Genomic DNA, 24,216 nt, shown 5'->3' on the forward strand with positions numbered 1-24,216 from the left:
CTAATCATTATAATTGAGAACAGTGTATTAAATTAGCTAGAGTCATTACTGGTGTAATATTTAATTTCATCTGAAAAGGTTAATAAATTATATTTCATTACTTTAAAAATGTAAAAATATTTCTTAGGTTGTTTTCTGCATGGACAGAGCCATTCAGCAAGCTGTTAGTTCAAATAAGTTGAAACTTATAAAAGCAGAGTGTTTAGCTTTTTTAGGAAGATACGAAGAAGCCCAAGAAATAGCGAAGTACGTTGTTGGTTTTATGATATCTTTATATCAGTTCTTAACAACAATTACAAATCTTAAGACCAATGGTAATTTGATGAGGGAGTCTTATAAGTACTATTGTTTCTAGTCAGATCATGTCTTGTCTTTATTTTCTTGAATTTTGATTTCTCTAATGTCTTTTATCAAAGTGTTCACTTTATAGGCACTAGAGAGTAGTGTCCAGTCAAATAAAGACTGGTTATAGGGTACTGGGTTTGTTGTCTGTTATCAAAGTGTTCACTTTATAGTCACTGGATAGTAGTGTCCAGTAAAGTATTGGCTACTAGTGTTTGAATGACTGGTCATCAGATAGTGGTTTCTAGTAAACTATTGGCAATTTATTGGTTAAAGAGGTAATTTTACATGTTTTGCTATTCCAGTGATATTCTCCATGTAGATGCTATGAACGTAGATGCACTTTATGTTCGGGGAATGTGTCTATATTACCAGGATTTTGTTGAAAAGTCCTACAATCATTTACAGCAAGTCCTGAGGCTCGCACCTGATTACTCAAAAGTTCAAGATCTTTATAGGGTGAGTTAAAACTTTGTTTTATTGTAGTTGTCTATTAAATGTTTATACAGTGTTGATGTAACATGACCTGAAACAAAACTTGGATGGTGTTATTTACTGATTTCTATTGGTTGTACCTGTCAGAGAGTTAAGCTCTTAATGGGTAAGAAAGATGAAGGAAATGATGCCTTTAAGAAGGGAAGACTGCAGGAGGCATATGATCTGTATTCCAGTGCTTTGGAAATTGACCCATCCAATGTTTACACCAATGCGAAGATTTACTTTAATCGTGCTACTGTATGTGCTAAGGTAAGTTAACCATTTTGTAGTACTGGTGGTAAAAAATATTTTTAAAACATTGGACAGCTGTAATAAGTTGTAAGTTATCAATAAGTACAAGTATGAAATATACTGACATTATAATATGATACAATTTAGTTTTATTCATTTTAATGTAACAACAGGTGTTTGAGGAAAGAAACAGAAACATTTGAATAACTGAAATTCTACCCTATGGACTAGTACAGAGAACAGTCATTGTAAGCTCAAATTACTTGAAAAATATTTATATTTAAAAATTAATTTTTTTTGTATTTAACAGAATTTCTATCTCAACAGTTTGAAGAGACAAACATTAGTCTAAACTATTTTTTTGTCCTATTCAAAATGACAAAAACAGAAACATGTTTAGAATCTGAGGTTCAGGCACAGTTTTAGTGGTAAAGTTACCAGCGTATTGTTCCTTAAAATTCTAAAAGTGTGGAAAAAATAAGAAAACAAAGCATATGGTAATGGCATTATCTTAAAAACAAACATTAATAATTATATATATACACATTAATATGGAAATGTGAGTGATACAAATACAGGAGTTACAAACAACAAGTAGATGGTGAACTGATCAACGTTTGCTACAAAACATTATGATACAGACTATAAAAAGTCCTTTGCTTCACACAGAGCATCACACTGTTTTTATACTGCCATATAATATATCAGTGTACAGTGTCCCAAATGTTATGTATTAATTAGTCTTCATAATTCAGCCTATTCTGACCTCCGTTTTTACATGAAACTCGTACAACCTTGAGAATGTTCATGTTGGGACAGTGTGAATTAAGTCATATTTATAAGTGTTGCATTTACCTCGTAAGTAACAAATTATCTTACTTGTCTGATAAGAGTCTTTGTGAAAATTGATTCCTAGCCTAGGTAATCAGTGATGACGAGAAAACCCACTTGTAGAGAAAAATATATATGTAAAAACGGTTGGTTTGGGTTGAGAAAATATTTTACTTATAGGAGCGAACAATGTTTCGACCAAATACCAAATAAAGAAACAAACATAAACAAACACAAAATTAAAAAAAGCCTTACTTATACAACTACTCAAGCCGAAAATAAATCAATACAAAGGAACACCTTTATACCTATATTAATAAATATAATCAAACATCTAAGCACACCCTATACATTCTTACACCCAGCTATACAACTGCCTTTCAAACATGTGTTCAGCTATCGGTCAGTTACCTCTTTCTTTCTTTGTGAACCTGACTATGACTGAAGAAGGTCAAAACGTTGTTCACTCCTCTACATAAAATTTTTCTCGACCCAAACCAGCCATTTTTACATATATGTTTTCCTAGTCTAGACAGTGGAGCTCCTGAAGGAGTGGCATGATAATTAAAATTTTACTGTACCTTTCAACTTTGTATATACCACCAACATTGTTCTCTAAGATACAGTCTCAAACTTGACTGTCATACTGTTATCCTTTTCTGTGTCAAACAAACTGGATTCACCTTTTCTCACTTCACTGTTTGTAGTCAAATGGCCTTTTTAAACTTTTAGTATGTTTTTACTCATTTGCAGCTGTTTTCAGTGTGGCTATCAAGACAAGATCATTTCATACTAATGTGTATTTCAAGGTAATTCACACTTGTATTTACAGCAAAGTAACAAGTTCTTCAGTCAATCTGCAGCTCTCTCATAAAAGACAGATTCTGAGATATTTAATGTCACCTTTGCAAGGTTTCAGTTTTGTTTCTGTGAACACTTCAAGTATTAATTGTGCCAAATTTTTGCATGGAGTATCTCCTTGAATTACTAAAATTTTTATTTCTACTTGCTTATCGTGTGATCTATATCCCAACCCTAATACTACTGGGCATAGTATGACTACTTGTGCTTTTTGTACCAATAAGACAAATTGTGATTAGTTGGGTGACTATCAGTGACAGTGTAAGCCATCAGTATATAACTGTATTGTAAATCAGTTCATTTTAACATCATTAAGTTGTGACATTTGTTTTTGGACCCTATTTCCCTCAATGTTTTCATAATTATATTCAACACTTAACATAGTTACATATATTAATGTTAGTGTCTTCGTAATAAAGCTTGATTAATTGTCATTCTACAGAAGGAACAATGGACACTTTTTATGATACTTTGTTTATTCAAATAAATAGTTTTAGAAAGACAATCTCTAATGTTAATTTGCTTTCATGCTTATTTATCACCATTACTTGGTTCTTATAATAGATTTCAAAATTAAAAGAGGCCATAGAAGATTGTACAGAAGCCATAAGGCTGGATGAGAATTACATAAAAGCGTATCTACGTCGTGCAAAGTGGTAAGGAAGTGCGTCTTTTCGTATAAGCACAGGAAAGTTCATAAACTGTCACACTTAGGTTGCACAGGTTTTCAGTTGATTTAATGAGGTGTTCAAACAACAATGGTTCTTTTTAGCATTTTATTTTGGAAACTTTTGTTAGGTCACTTAAAAGGAAAGTGTCTTAAGTTCTGTTGGTGTTTTGTGACAGTTCATTGTGGAAGATATCAGTGAATTTACTGGGTAACTATATGAAGTGTTTTCACTGTATTTTTAGTTGTCGTGAATTAACTTGTTTATACACTTTCCACTTGTTACTAACGTATAATTAGGAATGTTTTATATCAGATGTTTATTAGTGTAATTCAGTGTAAGTTGAATTTAAAATCTTACAAGTATATTACAGTTACGAACAGATTTGAACCATTGTATGCTCTACCTTTACAAAAGTAGTGCTAAATCCATTGAGATAACATTTTTTTTCTTTCATTTGAATGATATTAACATTTGTTGACTGGGATACATCTGTATGCTAGACATCATTCTTTTAACATCTAGTAGCCGTTACTTGAACTTGCTTTCAACTTCAACTTATTTAGAGCTTTGCTGACCATTACTGTCATGTTCTTCTTGTCCTCAAGTCCTGACAACTTGTACATCATTAACATGTATTTACATCATCAAACTTTCTCAGGCAATCAGCTGTCATTGTACAGCCAGTCAAAATTCTTTAAATATAGCATAACCCAGTATAATATAAAAATTAAAGACTATACCATGTTGTAAGACAAGTCGACCAGTACTGCAAGTAAACATAGGATGGTTGTCAGCTTTGATGTGAAAGTAGTTGGCTATTCTTTAAGTCAGCAGTCTTCCATTCCAAATAAAATTACTGTAATATGTTAGCAGGATCACAGGAGAAGTACAGATAATTACACTATAAATAGAATCAGTAGTGAGATCCTCAACATGTATGGAATTTATTATTAGAGACCTTGAACATTATAGTTTTATTTACTTACTGGCCAATAATGGATTAACAAGTAAGAGTGCATACAGTATGATAAATATAGGTTTTTGTTCCTTTTTTGTGTTATTAAAATAAGAGCTAGTTACTAATATTGTTTGGTAACCTGAAAAGAAGAAACACCTTTCATAGGCCTACATGTTTGGTCCATGCTAAGCCTGCTGTAAAGTTTAAACAACTTACTGTCAGAATCAGTTTTTTTTCTTGCAGTATTTTCTATCATTAACCAAATAAAAGAAGAGGGAATCCTCAATAGCCAGGGCAGGATTAGAGTAAATTAAACTTTAAGACTGTTTTTATTAGCTGTATTTTTGTGCACCACCAATACCCAACATAAGACACATGTATATTCACTTCAGTTTTATTACTCATCAGGATTTATGCTAGCCTACCCTCAAATTGAAATGCATTCATACAGGATTAGAGCAAATTAATTTATGAAATTTTGGACATAATACATCAGTTGAAAGGATTTTATTTGAATCCAAAACTGTAATTAGATATCAAATGGGTCAAGAGATGATGGTGCTGTGAGCTAAAAGTTTGTACTTGAAAAACTCGGAACCCGTTTCATGAGGCAACATGCCACTACTAGAAACTGTATCATGTAGAGAGGTTTGTGTTATATATTAATTGTCACACAACCACATTGTTTTTTATCTGTTTCACTTCAACATGAACTATCCCATGTGATGCACCTGATTATCACCACAGTTAACTTCTAGAAACTTTTTTTATAATGTAGGTATAAATCCTCTAAAGTATTTCATCATTTGTATTCCTACTAGAAGTTGTATACTAGTGATGAGCAATAATTTTGTAGGTAATAGAACCCATTAGTAATAACTCTAAGAATACAAGTGTAGACATAATTGCAGGAAAGTTTGATTTTAAAAACAATGTTTACAATCCATATAGAATAAAAGAAAATTTTGTTCTATGGTAAAAAGATTTACTGAAACAAATTTATACAAATACAAGTTTCAAATGATTTGTTTGTATTTCTTGGTTCAAAGATTTTAAAATTGTTCGATAGTAGTACAGTTAAAGATTAATCAATTTACCTATTTAAGTTAGTGACAAAATTAATAGAGTACAGATTTATAGCTATCTCTAGCTTTCAAGTAGGTATTTTGTTTATTTATGAACCTCAAACAACTATTTAAGTTAGTGACAAAATTAATAGAGTACAGATTTACAGCTATCTCTAGTTTTCAAGCAGGAATTTTGTTTACTTATGAACCTCAAACAGTTATTTATTACCATGGCACTGTTTTTATAACTGTTTTTTTATTATTTTACCAAATTGCTTGATAATACATTTTCTTCTGTCTTTGTGTTTTAGTGGTGATTTTATTTTGTTTCTTGAAGGAGAAAGAACATTACAGAGATTCTGTAAACTTGATTTTTCATGTACAGTTAAAACTGTACACTTAACTAAAATATCATGAAATCTAATAAAGAAAGTTCTAACTATATACATGAGGTATACCACAAATAAAACTGTTGTATTTTCAGAATTTTTAAAACCTTGAAGATATGGATTCAAGGCCCTGAACAAACTGTTTGACACCTGTGTGCTGTATGATATGAGTTATGGATATTTGAGGCCATGATCAAACTTTGTGAAACCTGTAGAAGTTAGGGATAAAGTTTTTACCTGTAATTATCAAGTGATATAGTGTACAGGTTTTATGAGATTAATTACATGTTTCATAACAAAGACATGTTTTAACGTACTCCTTCAATTAATACAAAATATTTGATGTTGGAGTCTGTGTTAGTGAATAAAACTTAGTTTTGGTAAAAACCAACTTAATATATATCTTACATGATGTTTGAAAGCCCTGTAAATTAATCTGACTTTTTTGCAAGTAATTTATTCAATGTTAAAATAATTATTAAAAAATTGTTTTTGACTAATTCTAGCTATCAGTATTTCTATAAGTAAGGTATTGAGAATGTTACACAGTTCTAGAGTAACAATTTTTGCTGTATCTACAACATACAATTTGTAAGTCAATTTTATATTGTAAAACTGTTTCTGTATCTCTCATTCAGTTACATGGACTTAGAAATGTTTGAAGAATGTGTGAGGGATTACGAAACTGTTTGTATGAAGGAGTCGACTAGAGGTGGGTAGCTATTTTATTTTGAAAATAAATTACCAAAATATCTAGTTATAGAAGATGCGAAGAACCCAAGACTAGTTGACATACGTATAGTTTTATAAAGTAAATATTATTGTACAACCGAATGTTGTAAACAATAATACTGTACAACTGAATATTGTAGAATATAATATTGTACAACTGAATATTGTTGACAAGAATACTGTACAACTGAATATTGTAAAATATAATATTTTACTACTGAATATTGTTGACAGTAATAGTGTACAACTGAATATCGCAGACAGTAATATTGTACAACCGAATATTGTTGACAAGAATACTGTACAACCGAATATTGTTGACAAGAATACTGTACAACCGAATATTGTTGACAAGAATACTGTACGACTGAATATTGTTGACAGTAATACTGTACGACTGAATATTGTTGACAGTAATACTGTACGACTGAATATTGTTGACAGTAATACTGTACGACTGAATATTGTTGACAGTAATACTGTACGGCTGAATATTGTTGACAGTAATACTGTACGGCTGAATATTGTTGACAGTAATACCGAACAAGTGAATATTGTTGACATTAATACCGAACAACTGAATATTGTTGACAGTAATACTGTACAACTGAATATTGTAACAGTGTATACAATAATATTTGGCTACTAAGTAATGGAGGACAATACTGTAAGATTGAATGTAGTAGACAGGAGTAACTGTAGAAGTAGGAAGAAGCCAGTAGTAAATTATTAATCAACAGAGACATTTTAAAATAATGAAGCCAGTATAATGCAAGACTTGAGGAAATATATAACTTGTTTGCCTATTTTATAAAGTAAAGAAAAACAGCCTTTTAACTTTAATACCTAAAGTCAATACAATTCAAACAACTATTTAGTACCTCTGTATGGACTACTGCAGTAATGAGTTTGTATAGGAAAGTGTATGTTTTATTTTACACAAGAAAATGGTCAATAGTTTTGTAGTTAATTAGCTGTCTTTCAAAGAAAATAACAGCAGATAGACAGGGTAAGGTTTTAAACTGATGTTAGTGAAAAAGGAATACATAGTTATATATATATTCTGTGTTAGTAAAGAAAATAACAAAGGCCATTGAAAGTCTTGAGGAGAAAGAATCAAGGGAAAAGACAACATCTGGGTACAGAACACTTTGTTTCATCATAAAGATCATACACATGAACAAAATCTTGAAATGACTTTAGTGTGTAAAAAAAAAGAAATATGTTCAGTACATAATGTGTAGTGTATCTGTTTGTATTATGTTCAGTACATAATGCTTAATGTATCTGTTTGTATTATGTTCAGTACATAATGCTTAATGTATCTGTTTGTATTATGTTCAGTACATAATGCTTAGTGTATCTGTTTGTATTATGTTCAGTACATAATGCTTAGTGTATCTGTTTGTATTATGTTCAGTACATAATGCTTAGTGTATCTGTATTATGTTCAGTACATAATGTGTAGTGTATCTGTTTGTATTATGTTCAGTACATAATGCTTAGTGTATCTGTTTGTATTATGTTCAGTACATAATGCTTAGTGTATTTGTTTGTATTATGTTCAGTACATAATGTGTAGTGTATCTGTTTGTATTATGTTCAGTACATAATGCTTAATGTATCTGTTTGTATTATGTTCAGTACATAATGCTTAATGTATCTGTTTGTATTATGTTCAGTACATAATGCTTAGTGTATCTGTTTGTATTATGTTCAGTACATAATGCTTAGTGTATCTGTTTGTATTATGTTCAGTACATAATGCTTAGTGTATCTGTTTGTATTATGTTCAGTACATAATGCTTAATGTATCTGTTTGTATTATGTTCAGTACATAATGCTTAATGTATCTGTTTGTATTATGTTCAGTACATAATGCTTAGTGTATCTGTTTGTATTATGTTCAGTACATAATGTTTAGTGTATCTGTTTGTATTATGTTTTATTTCTATGAAGGTCATTTTCCAATGTTAGCATAGTATATAGACTTCAGACTAACCCAAATCTCCTAAGCTGGCTGAAACTTGGGAGATATTATTAGGATTACTGCCAGGAATACTGTAAGCAGTGAGCATACCCATAACTATGAATGTCACCAATGCCATTTTAAAACCTCTTCTGTACATGTTACTAAATTACGTTAACAATATAATTAAACTGCTGTAATATGATTTTATTTTGATATAATTACTGTTATGTAGTATATTATAACTTAAGTTTTGTTCATTTAAGATTTAAAACAGCAGTTGAAACTGCAGTGTTTGGGTGTCACGTGATCTGTTCTTGGTTTTAAGTCTGAACTTTAGGGATTATTATATATGATACTGTGAGAATAGAATAAATACTATTAGCATGCGAGGTCAAATTAAGTTCCACCTGTATTTTATTAGCATTTGGAAAATTTTCAAGAATTTCTTGATGTGGTTTTACATTCCACTATTTCTAAGCTTAAGGTCAGCAACACCCACTTACAAAGTGAAAGCAGTGTTGCTAGGTGACAGTTGTTAGTAGAATGACATGCCAACAGCCAATCGAAAGAGGAGATTTCAGACTGTTTAGTTACCATCTGAAGAAACCTCTATCACTGTAGGGATTTGTACCATGAAGTTCAAAAAGATGGTTAGTCTATTTGTATACCTGATGTTTGGCAAATGTTTCTCAGCTTTTATGTAGTAGTTTTCTAAACACAGATTGCATTAAGGTTGTATGTTTATGTTTTAATAAGTTAAGTGTTATTTGTGTTTAGACATGTATATTTGAAATTTTTATGATTGTATACATTTAACTTAGAGACATTTTGACTTTTGGAAACACCTAAGCAAAATTGTATCATTCTTGTCTGTAAGCATCAGTGGAAAGGTTTGTGGATGACCTTTGTCCTGTAAGAGCTTATTATATAATAATCCACAGGGTCACGTTGGCAGGAAAAGGTTGACTTATCTGTGTCAAGAATAAACAACAAAGAATTAGAAAATAAAATTAATAATAAACTGTAAATGAAAAGAAAATGACATGAAATTAGACAAAAAAAATTCCAAAACAATTAACAGTTATTTATATATGTCCATTTCAACTTATTGTATTGTACATCTATGATAATATCTTGAGTTAATTATATAATAAAGAAAATGGGTTATAAAATATAAATATTTTCTTTAAAAAACATTTGATATTCAGTAAAAGGTTCTATAGGTTATGCAAATGAAATTTGAAAATCATAAGATAATATAGAGTATTTTTATACACAAAATGAAAATCATGTTGCCTGTTAACTATTCTCATACTGACTGCAACTAACTACATTAAATAGTGATAGTTTTATTATAAATAGTAGAACAAATCAAAAGTCTTGTTATTTTAAAACTACGTAATCTTGGGATCATGTGAGACAAACTTCGAACTATTTCATCAACTAATTTCATTTTTATAAAGAACCTTGATGAGAGTTACATTCCTACTTATATTGAAAGTAGGCCATAAGATCAAGTTAATGACTTTATTTTTTCTATACATGGATTTAACACTTCTTTATAACTTTATCTGCAAGGTGGGGGTCAAAGTACAAAAAGGCATGACCTTTTACAGAGTGTCATTCAACATGGTATTATGTATTTGATGTTGTAGTTATCAACTATTCATTTTACTTTATAAAACTGATATAATGACGGTTCCTGATAGAGGAACGAAAAACCACATACACCATACAGAGATATTGTAAAAACCACATACACCATACAGAGATATTGTAAAAACCACATACACCATACAGAGATATTGTAAAAACCACATCTATCATACAGAGGTATTGTAAGAACCTTGTGTTCCAGTGGAACAACAGTATGTCTTCAGATTTACAATGCTCAAATCAGGGGTTTGATTCTTCTCAGTGGACACAGCATATAGCCTTATGTGGCTTTGCTGTAAGAAAACATGCATTGTAAAAAACACATGCATCATACAGAGATATTGTAAAAACCACATACATTATATAAAGATATTGTCAAAAACCACACATATCATACAGAGATGTTGTCAAAACCACACCCATTGTACAAAAATATTGTCAAAACCACATACATCATACACATATATTGTAAAAACTACATACACGGTACGTATATATTGTAAAAACTACATACATGATACAAATATATTGTAAAAACCACATATACAGTGATATTGAATGGAACTGTGGATACACATTTTGAAGGCTCTGAAGGATATGCTCATACAGTAACTGTACAATAGACCATTATGTGTCTGTTATTCACACGGACATCACTCTGACTTGTAAGACTGGTGCTAGTTTGCATACATATGTTAAGTACAGGTACTTTTGTAAGTGTTCTGATATTTGGTACATTGTGCTTAAAATGTTTCTAATTTTGTACAGAAACATGTAGCAGATTTGATATTACAGTCAACATTCCATAAAGAGGTTGTTTTGTTGGATTGTCTGTACACTTTGGTATAAATGAGAGACATATAATATAGGTAACTGATTCTGACCAGAAGTTAATACTAAAGGGTTAATGACTTGGTTGATTTTATAGAAGTATTCAACATTATCGTGTAGAGAATATGTGAACTGGTTCATTGGAAGAACAAGGACCGGATCTCCACTTAACGCCTTTCTTGTAGTAACAGTTTTCTTTACATGCGACAAGACTACATGTAAACACAGTTAAGCTGTTTTATGTTGTTTGACAGTAAAGTCAGAAATACAGTTAACGGTATAATTTAAACTTTTATGTCTTCTTAGTTTTAATTATTTTAATTTGAAACAAACTGTAAAATGAAATATTCAGTTTGTTTCTGTGTAGAGTTCTTCTTTCAAGTTCCATAGGGCACATTGGATGAAAGGATGAATACATTTATCTGAACTCTTTAACAGGTGCGACACCCACTTTGAACACCGAGAGTAGTGATTTCTCAGTCAGTTATAATTAGTTGATCTACACAGTTGTAACCACTGAAAAGAGTGCTTTTTGAAATATGTTCTCTTAACTGTTATTTTAAAACTGGCACAGAAGTTATATATAGAGTTAATTAAACCACTCTCAGCATTTTTGTAGCTTTGTCCTCATTCAAGAGTTGTTTCTAACCAAGAATCATTAGTTAGACAGTTGCATTATATTTAGACTTGTAGTTTTATAATTCACATAATTATGTGTCGTGTATGATTTAAAGTGCATATTTCTAAGGTTTAATAATTTTTATATATAATTATGTCAGTGTTTTATTTGTTCACAAGAGATTGTTTAATACGTACCACGTTCTGCTGAGAGCTAATGTTTCTCTGTTCACTATAATGTAACATTGGCTGGGGTCCGTAGTCCATGGATGTGTGTTGTTCTAAATAAAACATTAAAATAAATTTTATATCAAAGTCTAAAGACGTGTTGAAAAGTTATTTAAGATTATTTCACAAAATAATTACAAATAATGTACACTTTTATATATGTCTTATTTTTAAACATTTCATTGTAATGTATTACAGATTATACAATATAAGTTTAGAGTAATAGTACAGTTAGTAATATCATGGAAAAATGAAATATATATATTTAACTTAAATAAAATATAACTTTTTGTATTAACTTTGAGTGATCTCAGGGTTATGTAAATGAAAGTTGAAACCTATAAATTAGAAATAACTTTTTTTAATTCTAATTATTTTGCCAGCTGTGTGAGGGGCTACTTGAGACTAAAAACTTAACAGTTAATCTGAGATATTCTAGAATTTTTATAGTAAGTAAAGTGTCATTGAAATACAGCTTTTCTTTGATAATTCATACCTAATACAGTTAGTGAAGGGCTTTAGGAAATGAAAAAGTACAGAAACTGTTTTATATTTCACAGCCAAGCTAAATGAGCCTCCATTTATATAGTAAAGCTGATGGGTCCAGACTTGGTACACGAGTCACAGGCAAATATCAAAACGAGTTGTTGATGTTTTAGGTGAAGCCTGATTTCAGTAGTTATAGGTTAATAGAAATATTTGATTGATTCAGGAAGGTATCTGAACACCACAGAAGAGTGTGGGAACATCGTATTCTAATTATAATAACAGACAGTTGAAGGACGTGTATGAATAACTTTACTATCAACATTAAATTCTTACTTATTACATTTTCTACAAAGCACACAAACAGCTTTTAGAACAAGCGAAACTAGAACTAAAGAAGAGTAAACGGAAAAACTATTACAAGATTCTTGGTGTCGAGAAAAATGCTTCTGAAGAGGAGATAAGAAAAGCTTATCGGAAACGAGCATTGCTACATCATCCTGGTAAGTTATCATTTATAAATCAGTTTTTACTACTACAAGTCATTATTTGAATGTAAAGTTGTACCAATTTACGAACATGCAGTGAATAGTTTCTTGCTTGATAGTTTTATATTTTTAGGCTGGGTTATTATAATAAACATATTACAGAGTTGGGAAGTTAATAAGCTGGTAATACAATGAAAAAAACTTATTTACTCGAATTGGAAAACAAACATTAAAACTGTATTCTTAATGATATTATGGGTTGTTTGAAATGTTTTATAAAGAAATATCTTAACTTTTACAAACATTCAAAGAGCATGTCATTGTTATCATGCTATCCAGTCATACAGTAAAACTTTTACAAACATTAGAATAGCATGTCATTGATATCATGTTACCCAGTCATACATTAAAACTTTTACAAACATTAGAATAGCATGTCATTGATATCATGTTACCCTGTCATACATTAAAACTTTTACAAACATTAGAATAGCATGTCATTGATATCATGTTACCCAGTCATACATTAAAACTTTTACAAACGTTAGAATAGCATGTCATTGATATCATGTTACCCAGTCATACATTAAAACTTTTACAAACATTAGAATAGCATTTCATTGATATCATGTTACCCAGTCATACATTAAAACTTTTACAAACATTAGAATAGCATGTCATTGATATCATGTTACCCAGTCATACATTAAAACTTTTACAAACATTAGAATAGCATGTCATTGATGTCATGCTACCCAGTCATACATTAAAACTTTTACAAACATAAGAATAGCATGTCATTGATATCATGTTACCCAGTCATACATTAAAACTCTTACAAACATTAGAATAGCATGTCATTGATATCATGTTACCCAGTCATACATTAAAACTTTTACAAACATTAGAATAGCATGTCATTGATATCATGCTACCCAGTCATACATTAAAACTTTTACAAACATTAGAATAGCATGTCATTGATATCATGTTACCCAGTCATACATTAAAACTTTTACAAACATTAGAATAGCATGTCATTGATATCATGTTACCCAGTCATACATTAAAACTTTTACAAACATTAGAATAGCATGTCATTGATATCATGTTACCCAGTCATACATTAAAACTTTTACAAACATTAGAATAGCATGTCATTGATATCATGTTACCCAGTCATACATTAAAACTTTTACAAACATTAGAATAGCATTTCATTGATATCATGTTACCCTGTCATACATTAAAACTTTTACAAACATTAGAATAGCATGTCATTGATATCATGTTACCTAGCCATACATTAAAACTTTTACAAACATTAGAATAGCATGTTATTGATATCATTTTACCCAGTCATATATTAAAATATTTACAAACATTAGAATAGTATGTCATTGATATCATGTTACCCTGTCATACATTAAAACTTTTACAAACGTTAGAATAGCATGTCATTGATATCATGTTACCCTGTCATACATTAAAACTTTTACAAACATTAGAATAGCATGTCATTGATATCATCTTACCCTGTCATACATTAAAACTTTTACAAACATTAGAATAGCATGTCATTGATGTCATGCTACCCAGTCATACATTAAAACTTTTACAAACATAAGAATAGCATGTCATTGATATCATGTTACCCAGTCATACATTAAAACTTTTACAAACATTAGAATAGCATGTTATTGATATCATTTTACCCAGTCATATATTAAAATATTTACAAACATTAGAATAGTATGTCATTGATATCATGCTACCCAGTCATACATTAAAACTTTTACAAACATTAGAATAGCATGTCATTGATATCATGTTACCCTGTCATACATTAAAACTTTTACAAACATTAGAATAGCATGTCATTGATATCATGTTACCCTGTCATACATTAAAACTTTTACAAACATTAGAATAGCATGTCATTGATGTCATGCTACCCAGTCATACATTAAAACTTTTACAAACATAAGAATAGCATGTCATTGATATCATGTTACCCAGTCATACATTAAAACTTTTACAAACATTAGAATAGCATGTCATTGATATCATGTTACCCAGTCATACATTAAAACTTTTACAAACATTAGAATAGCATGTCATTGATATCATGTTACCCTGTCATACATTAAAACTTTTACAAACATTAGAATAGCATGTCATTGATATCATGTTACCCAGTCATACATTAAAACTTTTACAAACATTAGAATAGCATGTCATTGATATCATGTTACCCAGTCATACATTAAAACTTTTACAAACGTTAGAATAGCATGTCATTGATATCATGTTACCCAGTCATACATTAAAACTTTTACAAACATTAGAATAGCATGTCATTGATATCATGTTACCCTGTCATATATTAAAACTTTTACAAACATTAGAATAGCATGTCATTGATATCATGTTACCCAGTCATACATTAAAACTTTTACAAACATTAGAATAGCATGTCATTGATGTCATGCTACCCAGTCATACATTAAAACTTTTACAAACATTAGAATAGCATGTCATTGATGTCATGCTACCCAGTCATACATTAAAACTTTTACAAACATAAGAATAGCATGTCATTGATATCATGTTACCCAGTCATACATTAAAACTTTTACAAACATTAGAATAGCATGTTATTGATATCATTTTACCCAGTCATATATTAAAATATTTACAAACATTAGAATAGTATGTCATTGATATCATGCTACCCAGTCATACATTAAAACTTTTACAAACATTAGAATAGCATGTCATTGATATCATGTTACCCTGTCATACATTAAAACTTTTACAAACATTAGAATAGCATGTCATTGATATCATGTTACCCTGTCATACATTAAAACTTTTACAAACATTAGAATAGCATGTCATTGATATCATGTTACCCAGTCATACATTAAAACTTTTACAAACATTAGAATAGCATGTCATTGATGTCATGCTACCCAGTCATACATTAAAACTTTTACAAACATAAGAATAGCATGTCATTGATATCATGTTACCCAGTCATACATTAAAACTCTTACAAACATTAGAATAGCATGTTATTGATATCATTTTACCCAGTCATATATTAAAATATTTACAAACATTAGAATAGTATGTCATTGATATCATGCTACCCAGTCATACATTAAAACTTTTACAAACATTAGAATAGCATGTCATTGATATCATGTTACCCAGTCATACATTAAAACTTTTACAAACATTAGAATAGCATGTCATTGATATCATGTTACCCTGTCATACATTAAAACCTTTACAAACATTAGAATAGCGTGTCATTGATATCATGTTACCCAGTCATACATTGAAACTTTTACAAACATTAGAATAGCATGTCATTGATATCATGTTACCCTGTCATACATTAAAACTTTTACAAACATTAGAATAGCATGTCATTGATATCATGTTACCCTGTCATACATTAAAACTTTTACAAACATTAGAATAGCATGTCATTGATATCATGCTACCCAGTCATACATTAAACAATTTTATTGAGTGGTAAAACCAGGAGAGAACATTAAGTTGTACCTTCCTTTGTGTGGTGTGACAGCAACTTGTAAGGTTTTTAATATACTGCTGCAGTAGCTTGAGCTTTATGGCCACAAGAAATGTAGTTAGAAGATTTTGTACTGGAGAATATATGAAGTATTGAATAAAACACACAACACTGAGACAGGTATGGTGTTTGTTTTTAAATGTTAACATAGTGGTCACAACACTGAGAAAGGTATGGTGTTTGATTTTAAATGTTAACATAGTGGTCACAACACTGAGAAAGGTATGGTGTTTGTTTTTAAATGTTAACATAGTGGTCACAACAGTGAGACAGGTATGGTGTTTGTTTTTTAAATGTTACCATAGTGATCACAACACAGAGACAGGTATGGTGTTTGTTTTTAAATGTTAACATAGTGGTCACAACAGTGAGAAAGGTATGGTGTTTGTTTTTAAATGTTAACATAGTGATCACAACACTGAGACAGGTATGGTGTTTGTTTTTAAATGTTAACATAGTGATCACAACACTGAGACAGGTATGGTGTTTGTTTTTAAATGTTAACATAGTGGTCACAACAGTGAAACAGGTATGGTGTTTGTTTTTAAATGTTAACATAGTGGTCACAACAGTGAGACAGGTATGGTGTTTGTTTTTAAATGTTAACATAGTGATCACAACACTGAGACAGGTATGGTGTTTGTTTTTTTAAATGTTAACATAGTGATCACAACACTGAGACAGGTATGGTGTTTGTTTTAAATGTTAACATAGTGATCACAACACAGAGACAGGTATGGTGTTTGTTTTTAAATGTTACCATAGTGATCACAACAGTGAGACAGGTATGGTGTTTGTTTTTAAATGTTACCATAGTGATCACAACACAGAGACAGGTATGGTGTTTGTTTTTAAATGTTAACATAGTGGTCACAACAGTGAGAAAGGTATGGTGTTTGTTTTTAAATGTTAACATAGTGATCCCAACACTGAGACAGGTATGGTGTTTGTTTTTAAATGTTACCATAGTGATCACAACACAGAGACAGGTATGGTGTTTGTTTTTAAATGTTACCATAGTGGTCATAACACTGAGAAAGGTATGGTGTTTGTTTTTAAATGTTACCATAGTGGTCACAACACTGAGAAAGTATGGTGTTTGTTTTTAAATGTTAACATAGTGGTCACAACACTGAGAAAGGTATGGTGTTTGTTTTTAAATGTTACCATAGTGATCACAACACAGAGACAGGTATGGTGTTTGTTTTTAAATGTTAACATAGTGATCACAATAGTGAGACAGGTATGGTGTTTGTTTTTAAATGTTAACATAGTGGTCACAACACTGAGAAAGGTATGGGGTTTGTTTTTAAATGTTACCATAGTGATCACAACACAGAGACAGGTATAGTGCTTGTTTTTAAATGTTAACATAGTGATCACAATAGTGAGACAGGTATGGTGTTTGTTTTTAAATGTTAACATATTGGTCACAACACTGAGACAGGTATGGTGTTTGTTTTTAAATGTTAACATAGTGGTCACAACACTGAGAAAGGTATGGTGTTTGTTTTTAAATGTTAACATAGTGGTCACAACAGTGAGACAGGTATGGTGTTTGTTTTTAAATGTTAACATAGTGATCACAACACTAAGACAGGTATGGTGTTTGTTTTAAATGTTAACATAGTGGTCACAACAGTGAGACAGGTAAGTGGTGTTTGTTTTAAATGTTAACATAGTGGTCACAACACTGAGAAAGGTATGGTGTTTGTTTTAAATGTTAACATAGTGGTCACAACACTGAGAAAGGTATGGTGTATGTTTTAAATGTTACCATAGTGATCACAACACTGAGACAGGTATGGTGTTTGTTTTTAAATGTTAACATAATGGTCACAACACTGAGAAAGGTATGGTGTTTGTTTTTAAATGTTAACATAGTGGTCACAACACTAAGACAGGTACAGTGTTTGTTTTTTCAATTGTTGACATATTGGTCACAACACTGAAACAAGTATGGTGTTTGTTTTTTAAATGTTAACATAGTGGTCACAACACTGAGACAGGTATGGTGTTTGTTTTTTAACTGTTAACATAGTGGTCACAACACTGAGACAGGTATGGTGTTTATTTTTAAATGTTACCATAGTGATCACAACAGTGAGACAGGTATGGTGTTTGTTTTTAAATGTTAACATAGTGGTCACAACAGTGAGACAGGTATGGTGTTTGTTTTTAAATGTTAACATAGTGGTCACAACACTGAGAAAGGTATGGTGTTTGTTTTTAAATGTTAACATAGTGGTCACAACACTGAGAAAGGTATGGTGTTTGTTTTTAAATGTTACCATAGTGATCACAACACTGAGACAGGTATGGTGTTTGTTTTTAAATGTTAACATAATGGTCACAACACTGAGAAAGGTATGGTGTTTGTTTTTAAATGTTAACATAGTGGTCACAACACTAAGACAGGTACAGTGTTTGTTTTTCACTGTTGACATATTGGTCACAACACTGAAACAAGTATGGTGTTTGTTTTTAAATGTTAACATAGTGGTCACAACACTGAGACAGGTATGGTGTTTGTTTTTAAATGTTAACATAGTGGTCACAACACTGAGACAGGTATGGTGTTTATTTTTAAATGTTACCATAGTGATCACAACAGTGAGACAGGTATGGTGTTTGTTTTTAAATGTTACCATAGTGATCACAACACTGAGACAGGTATGTTGTTTGTTTTTAAATGTTAACATAGTGGTCACAACACTGAGACAGGTATGGTGTTTGTTTTTAAATGTTAACATAGTGGTCACAACAGTGAGAAAGGTATGGTGTTTGTTTTTAAATGTTAACATAGTGGTCACAACACTGAGACAGGTATGGTGTTTGTTTTTAAATGTTAACAAAGTGGTCACAACAGTGAGAAAGGTATGGTGTTTGTTTTTAAATGTTAACATAGTGGTCACAACATTATTGAAATGGGTATGGTGTTTGTTTTAAATGTTACCAATGTGATCACAACATTAAGACAGGTACAGTGTTTGTTTTTAAATGTTAACATAGTGGTCACAACACTGAGACAGGTATGGTGTTTGTTTTTAAATGTTAACATAGTGGTCACAACAGTGAGACAGGTATGGTGTTTGTTTTTAAATGTTAACATAGTGATCACAACACTGAGACAGGTATGGTGTTTGTTTTTAAATGTTAACATAGTGATCACAACACTGAGACAGGTATGGTGTTTGTTTTTAAATGTTAACATAGTGATCACAACACAGAGACAGGTATGGTGTTTGTTTTTAAATGTTACCATAGTGATCACAACAGTGAGACAGGTATGGTGTTTGTTTTTAAATGTTAACATAGTGGTCACAACATTGAAATGGGTGTGGTGTTTGTTTTTAAATGTTAACATATTGGTCACAACACTGAGACAGGTATGGTGTTTGTTTTTAAATGTTAACAAAGTGGTCACAACAGTGAGAAAGGTATGGTGTTTGTTTTTAAATGTTAACATAGTGGTCACAACATTGAAATGGGTGTGGTGTTTGTTTTTAAATGTTACCAATGTGATCACAACATTAAGACAGGTACAGTGTTTGTTTTTAAATGTTAACATAGTGGTCACAACACTGAGACAGGTATGGTGTTTGTTTTTAAATGTTAACAAAGTGGTCACAACAGTGAGAAAGGTATGGTGTTTGTTTTTAAATGTTAACATAGTGGTCACAACATTGAAATGGGTGTGGTGTTTGTTTTTAAATGTTAACATATTGGTCACAACATTAAGACAGGTACAGTGTTTGTTTTTAAATGTTAACATAGTGGTCACAACACTGAGAAAGGTATGGTGTTTGTTTTTAAATGTTACCATAGTGATCACAACACTGAAACAAGTATGGTGTTTGTTTTTAACTGTTAACATAGTGGTCACAACACTGAGGCAGGTATGGTGTTTGTTTTTAACTGTTAACATTTTCAACTGATTTATCAAGATATATTAAGATAAATAACATTCGTTGGTTGACCTATGATCTTTTTGTTAGGTTAAATGTTCATGGTTCGCCTACCAACATATTTCTGGTTTGTATTGTAGTTTCATGGTTTTAAACAAAATTTTATACTTTGTTAATCTTTCTCAAGTTTGTCTCTCCTATTAATTGTTATGTAATAGACCGTCACACTGGTGCATCAGAAGAGGAAAGGAGAGAGCAAGAAAAGAAATTTAAAGAAGTTGGAGAAGCGTACAATGTCCTGTCAGATCATAAGAAACGTGCACGTTACGACAGTGGTCAAGATTTGGAAGACATGGATGGCTTTGGAGGAGGTTAGACAACATTTATCTGTGTTTGTTTTGTGTGTATAGTCTCCAAATTATGTTTCTACCAGCTGAAACTGATTTTGTATATAGCTATCAGTGTCTGTGTATGCAGGAGTACTTGTGATAGTTTTGGGATGTCATAGAAAACTGATTTACATAGACTATTGCAGGAGTATGTCATCACAAGTGTGAACCATGACTTTAGTTTACCATCGTTATATTTAGCTCATTATGAATTTCTCACCATTTCAGGGTAGAATGAACTTAATATTAGAGAAACTTGTTGCAATATTCTCAAGAGGTCATAGTGAGGTTATTAATGATTTTAGCACTATGGAACACTAAATTAAGGTTGCATTAACAGTTTTCACTGGGAGTTGAAAAACTTGAATACCAGAATGTTTAGGAAACCAGTCGACCATGAATCATAGCCCAAGTCATTCCACCACAGTGGTCTTGTTATGAAGAAAAGACTACAATTAAGAAAGAGACCCTTAAACCCAAAATCAATTTCTTGAAACTGGACATATATCTTGGTACCACCAAGCTAATAATGGTTGCTCTGATAAGAAAAATGACTTAAGAAACATTAGATTTGGCAGTCGTATTCACCCAGATATCTTTCAAACCATGCGATGTAGTTTCGATGTCCACATAGAGTAGATGGTGTGTAGAAAATTTATCATTGTGTATTCTGATTGTTTGTGGAAGAAATACTGGTATATTATAATATTTAAATTTTACAGTTGAACATATTATGGATATCTTCAGAAATAATGACAAAATTACTGGTTAATGAGACTAAAGGAAAATTATAAGATGTAAGAAAAGGATAGTGTCTATTTCATTATTATTTGTGTCTATTTCTTATTTGTAATATTTATGAATATTTCTGAACAACATTCATGGTATGTAATAGTATAGATGTGTATATACTTTACATTTTTTATTTAACAGGAGATATTGATCCCAACCATATCTTCCAGACATTTTTTGGTACAACTGGAGGTTTTTCGTTCAGCAACTTTGGTGGTGGTACTTTTAGCCAGGCTCCCAGTGGTTTCAGCTTTCAGTTTGGTTGAACTCCATCTATGATATAGTTTAACAAGAAAACCACTCTTTACCAAACTTAACATCTTCTGCTTTCTTAAGGAAAGTAAAACATATTGGACAAGTTGCGCTAAACATTTAGGGCTAAGAAAAGGACAATTCTGTATTTTTTTCTAGGACTTTTGCCTTTTATCGTCTGGATTTTGTCTTGTTTAAAACCTTTTGAAAGAAATGTGTTTAACTGAAAGAAATTTGACTCTAGTGTACATTGTTGTTCAGTTCATTACTTAGGATATGTTTTAAAAGTTTCATAAATAACCCAAGATGTTTTGAATGTTAATCACAACAACAGTAGATGGACTAGGACACTTTCTTGTATAGTATACAGTGTAAAGAAATGTGGAAGTTTGTGTACAATATTATGTGGAAATCTTTCATATTATTAAAGTTGAAAAGAACTGTGCCGATGATAAAAAATAGCAACTGATAGTTAGTCTTAATATACAAAAAGGACAAAAGATTTTTAACCTCAAGTCATGTGAAATGTTTCAGTCCAAGGTTATTTTTGAGTTTCTGACTCCTCCTATTTAACTGATCATCTGTGAAACTCCTGACTAAGGTAAGAGTTTTAAATTCTTGAGGTTCATTTTAACTACTGTATATTTGTTTAACTCAAGGTGTTAGTGTCTTATTTTTAATATCTGTATTTCACTCTGTTCTTGTCTTCACATTTACCAATCACAGAGGAAGCCACAGATGAAAGTGTACTCACGGATTATCTGTTTTATGTATCCTTTTGAAACCTTAGGTGAATGAATTTGCTTTATTTGTTTAAGGGTAAAGAACCTTTGGAAAATGTTTGTGCAATTTTATCAGATAATATTTCTTATGTCACAGATTCTATCAGATTTGAAAGTGTAGTGTGTTCAGCTCTAATTTAACGATGCAGTTTTCAAGGTACATAACTGTGTCAATTTTCATTATAAGTGAGTAAAACTCTGTAAATTATAATCTGATAATTTTGGTGCATATTAGTTTTTTCAAACAAATACTTACATTCAAGTCATGGATTAGTATTTATTTTATCTTGTATAGAATAAAGTATTGGTTCTTTATTATATAATAGTTATTCATGTCATTTTTATAACAATTTGGCAACTAGAAAATGGTTTGTCATATGGCTTACTATTTGTTATTGTGTTATACCTGTTTCATGTTTGCCACCTGTCATTAGTAACTTTCAAAAAGGGTTATTGATGGTAGGTGGAAAATATTGGAATATTCACTTTCTCCATTTTTATAATTACTGCACTAAAGAAGTAAAATTTCATAAAGCTCACAAGTGAAGAGAAATCAGAATCTTACTAAAACATGATCTGTATAATGTTATATTTAATAAAACACAGTCTGTATAATGTTATATTTAATAAAACACAGTCTGTATAATATTACACTTACTCAAACATAATCTGTATAATAAAACACAGTCTGTATAATGTTATATTTAATAAAACACAGTCTGTATAATGTTACACTTACTCAAACATAATCTGTATAATGTTATATTTAATAAAACACAGTCTGTATAATGTTACACTTACTCAAACATAATCTGTATAATGTTATATTTAATAAAACACAGTCTGTATAATGTTACACTTACTCAAACATAATCTGTATAATGTTATATTTAATAAAACACAGTCTGTATAATATTACACTTACTCAAACATAATCTGTATAATGTTATATTTAATAAAACACAGTCTGTATAATATTACACTTACTCAAACATAATCTGTATAATGTTATATTTAATAAAACACAGTCTGTATAATATTACACTTACTCAAACATAATCTGTATAATGTTATATTTAATAAAACAGTCTGTATAATATTATATTTAATAAAACACAGTCTGTATAATGTTATATTTAATAAAACACAGTCTGTATAATATTACACTTACTCAAACATAATCTGTATAATGTTATATTTAATAAAACACAGTCTATAATATTACACTTACTCAAACATAATCTGTATAATGTTATATTTAATAAAACACAGTCTATAATATTACACTTACTCAAACATAATCTGTATAATGTTATATTTAATAAAACACAGTCTGTATAATGTTATATTTAATAAAACACAGTCTGTATAATGTTACACTTACTCAAACATAATCTGTATAATGTTACACTTACTAAAATACAATCTGTATGTTATACTCACTAAAACACAGTCTGTATAATGTTACACTTGATAAAACACAATCTCTATGTTATACTTACTAAAACACAGTCTGTATAATGTTATATTTAATAAAACACAATCTGTATAATGTTACACTTACTCAAACACAATCTGTATAATGTTACACTTACTAAAACACAATCTGTATGTTATACTCACTAAAACA

General features: G+C 30.5%; 1 protein-coding gene across 1 annotated transcript in view; it reads left to right on the forward strand.

Annotated features, from left to right (window-relative positions):
- Positions 1-22,902, forward strand: part of LOC143256423 (dnaJ homolog subfamily C member 7-like) — a 43,706-nt gene extending 20,804 nt beyond the window's left edge. The window contains 8 exon segments of the mRNA XM_076513641.1: positions 128-246; positions 648-801; positions 925-1,089; positions 3,328-3,419; positions 6,487-6,560; positions 12,728-12,874; positions 20,590-20,742; positions 21,694-22,902. Coding sequence (XP_076369756.1) covers positions 128-246; positions 648-801; positions 925-1,089; positions 3,328-3,419; positions 6,487-6,560; positions 12,728-12,874; positions 20,590-20,742; positions 21,694-21,818 — 1,029 coding nt within the window. The 3' untranslated portion in view covers positions 21,819-22,902.
- Positions 22,903-24,216: the final 1,314 nt, after the last annotated feature.

The sequence above is a fragment of the Tachypleus tridentatus genome, chromosome 7 (genome assembly GCF_004210375.1).
Source record: "Tachypleus tridentatus isolate NWPU-2018 chromosome 7, ASM421037v1, whole genome shotgun sequence".
Taxonomy (NCBI): Eukaryota; Metazoa; Arthropoda; class Merostomata; order Xiphosura; family Limulidae; genus Tachypleus; species Tachypleus tridentatus.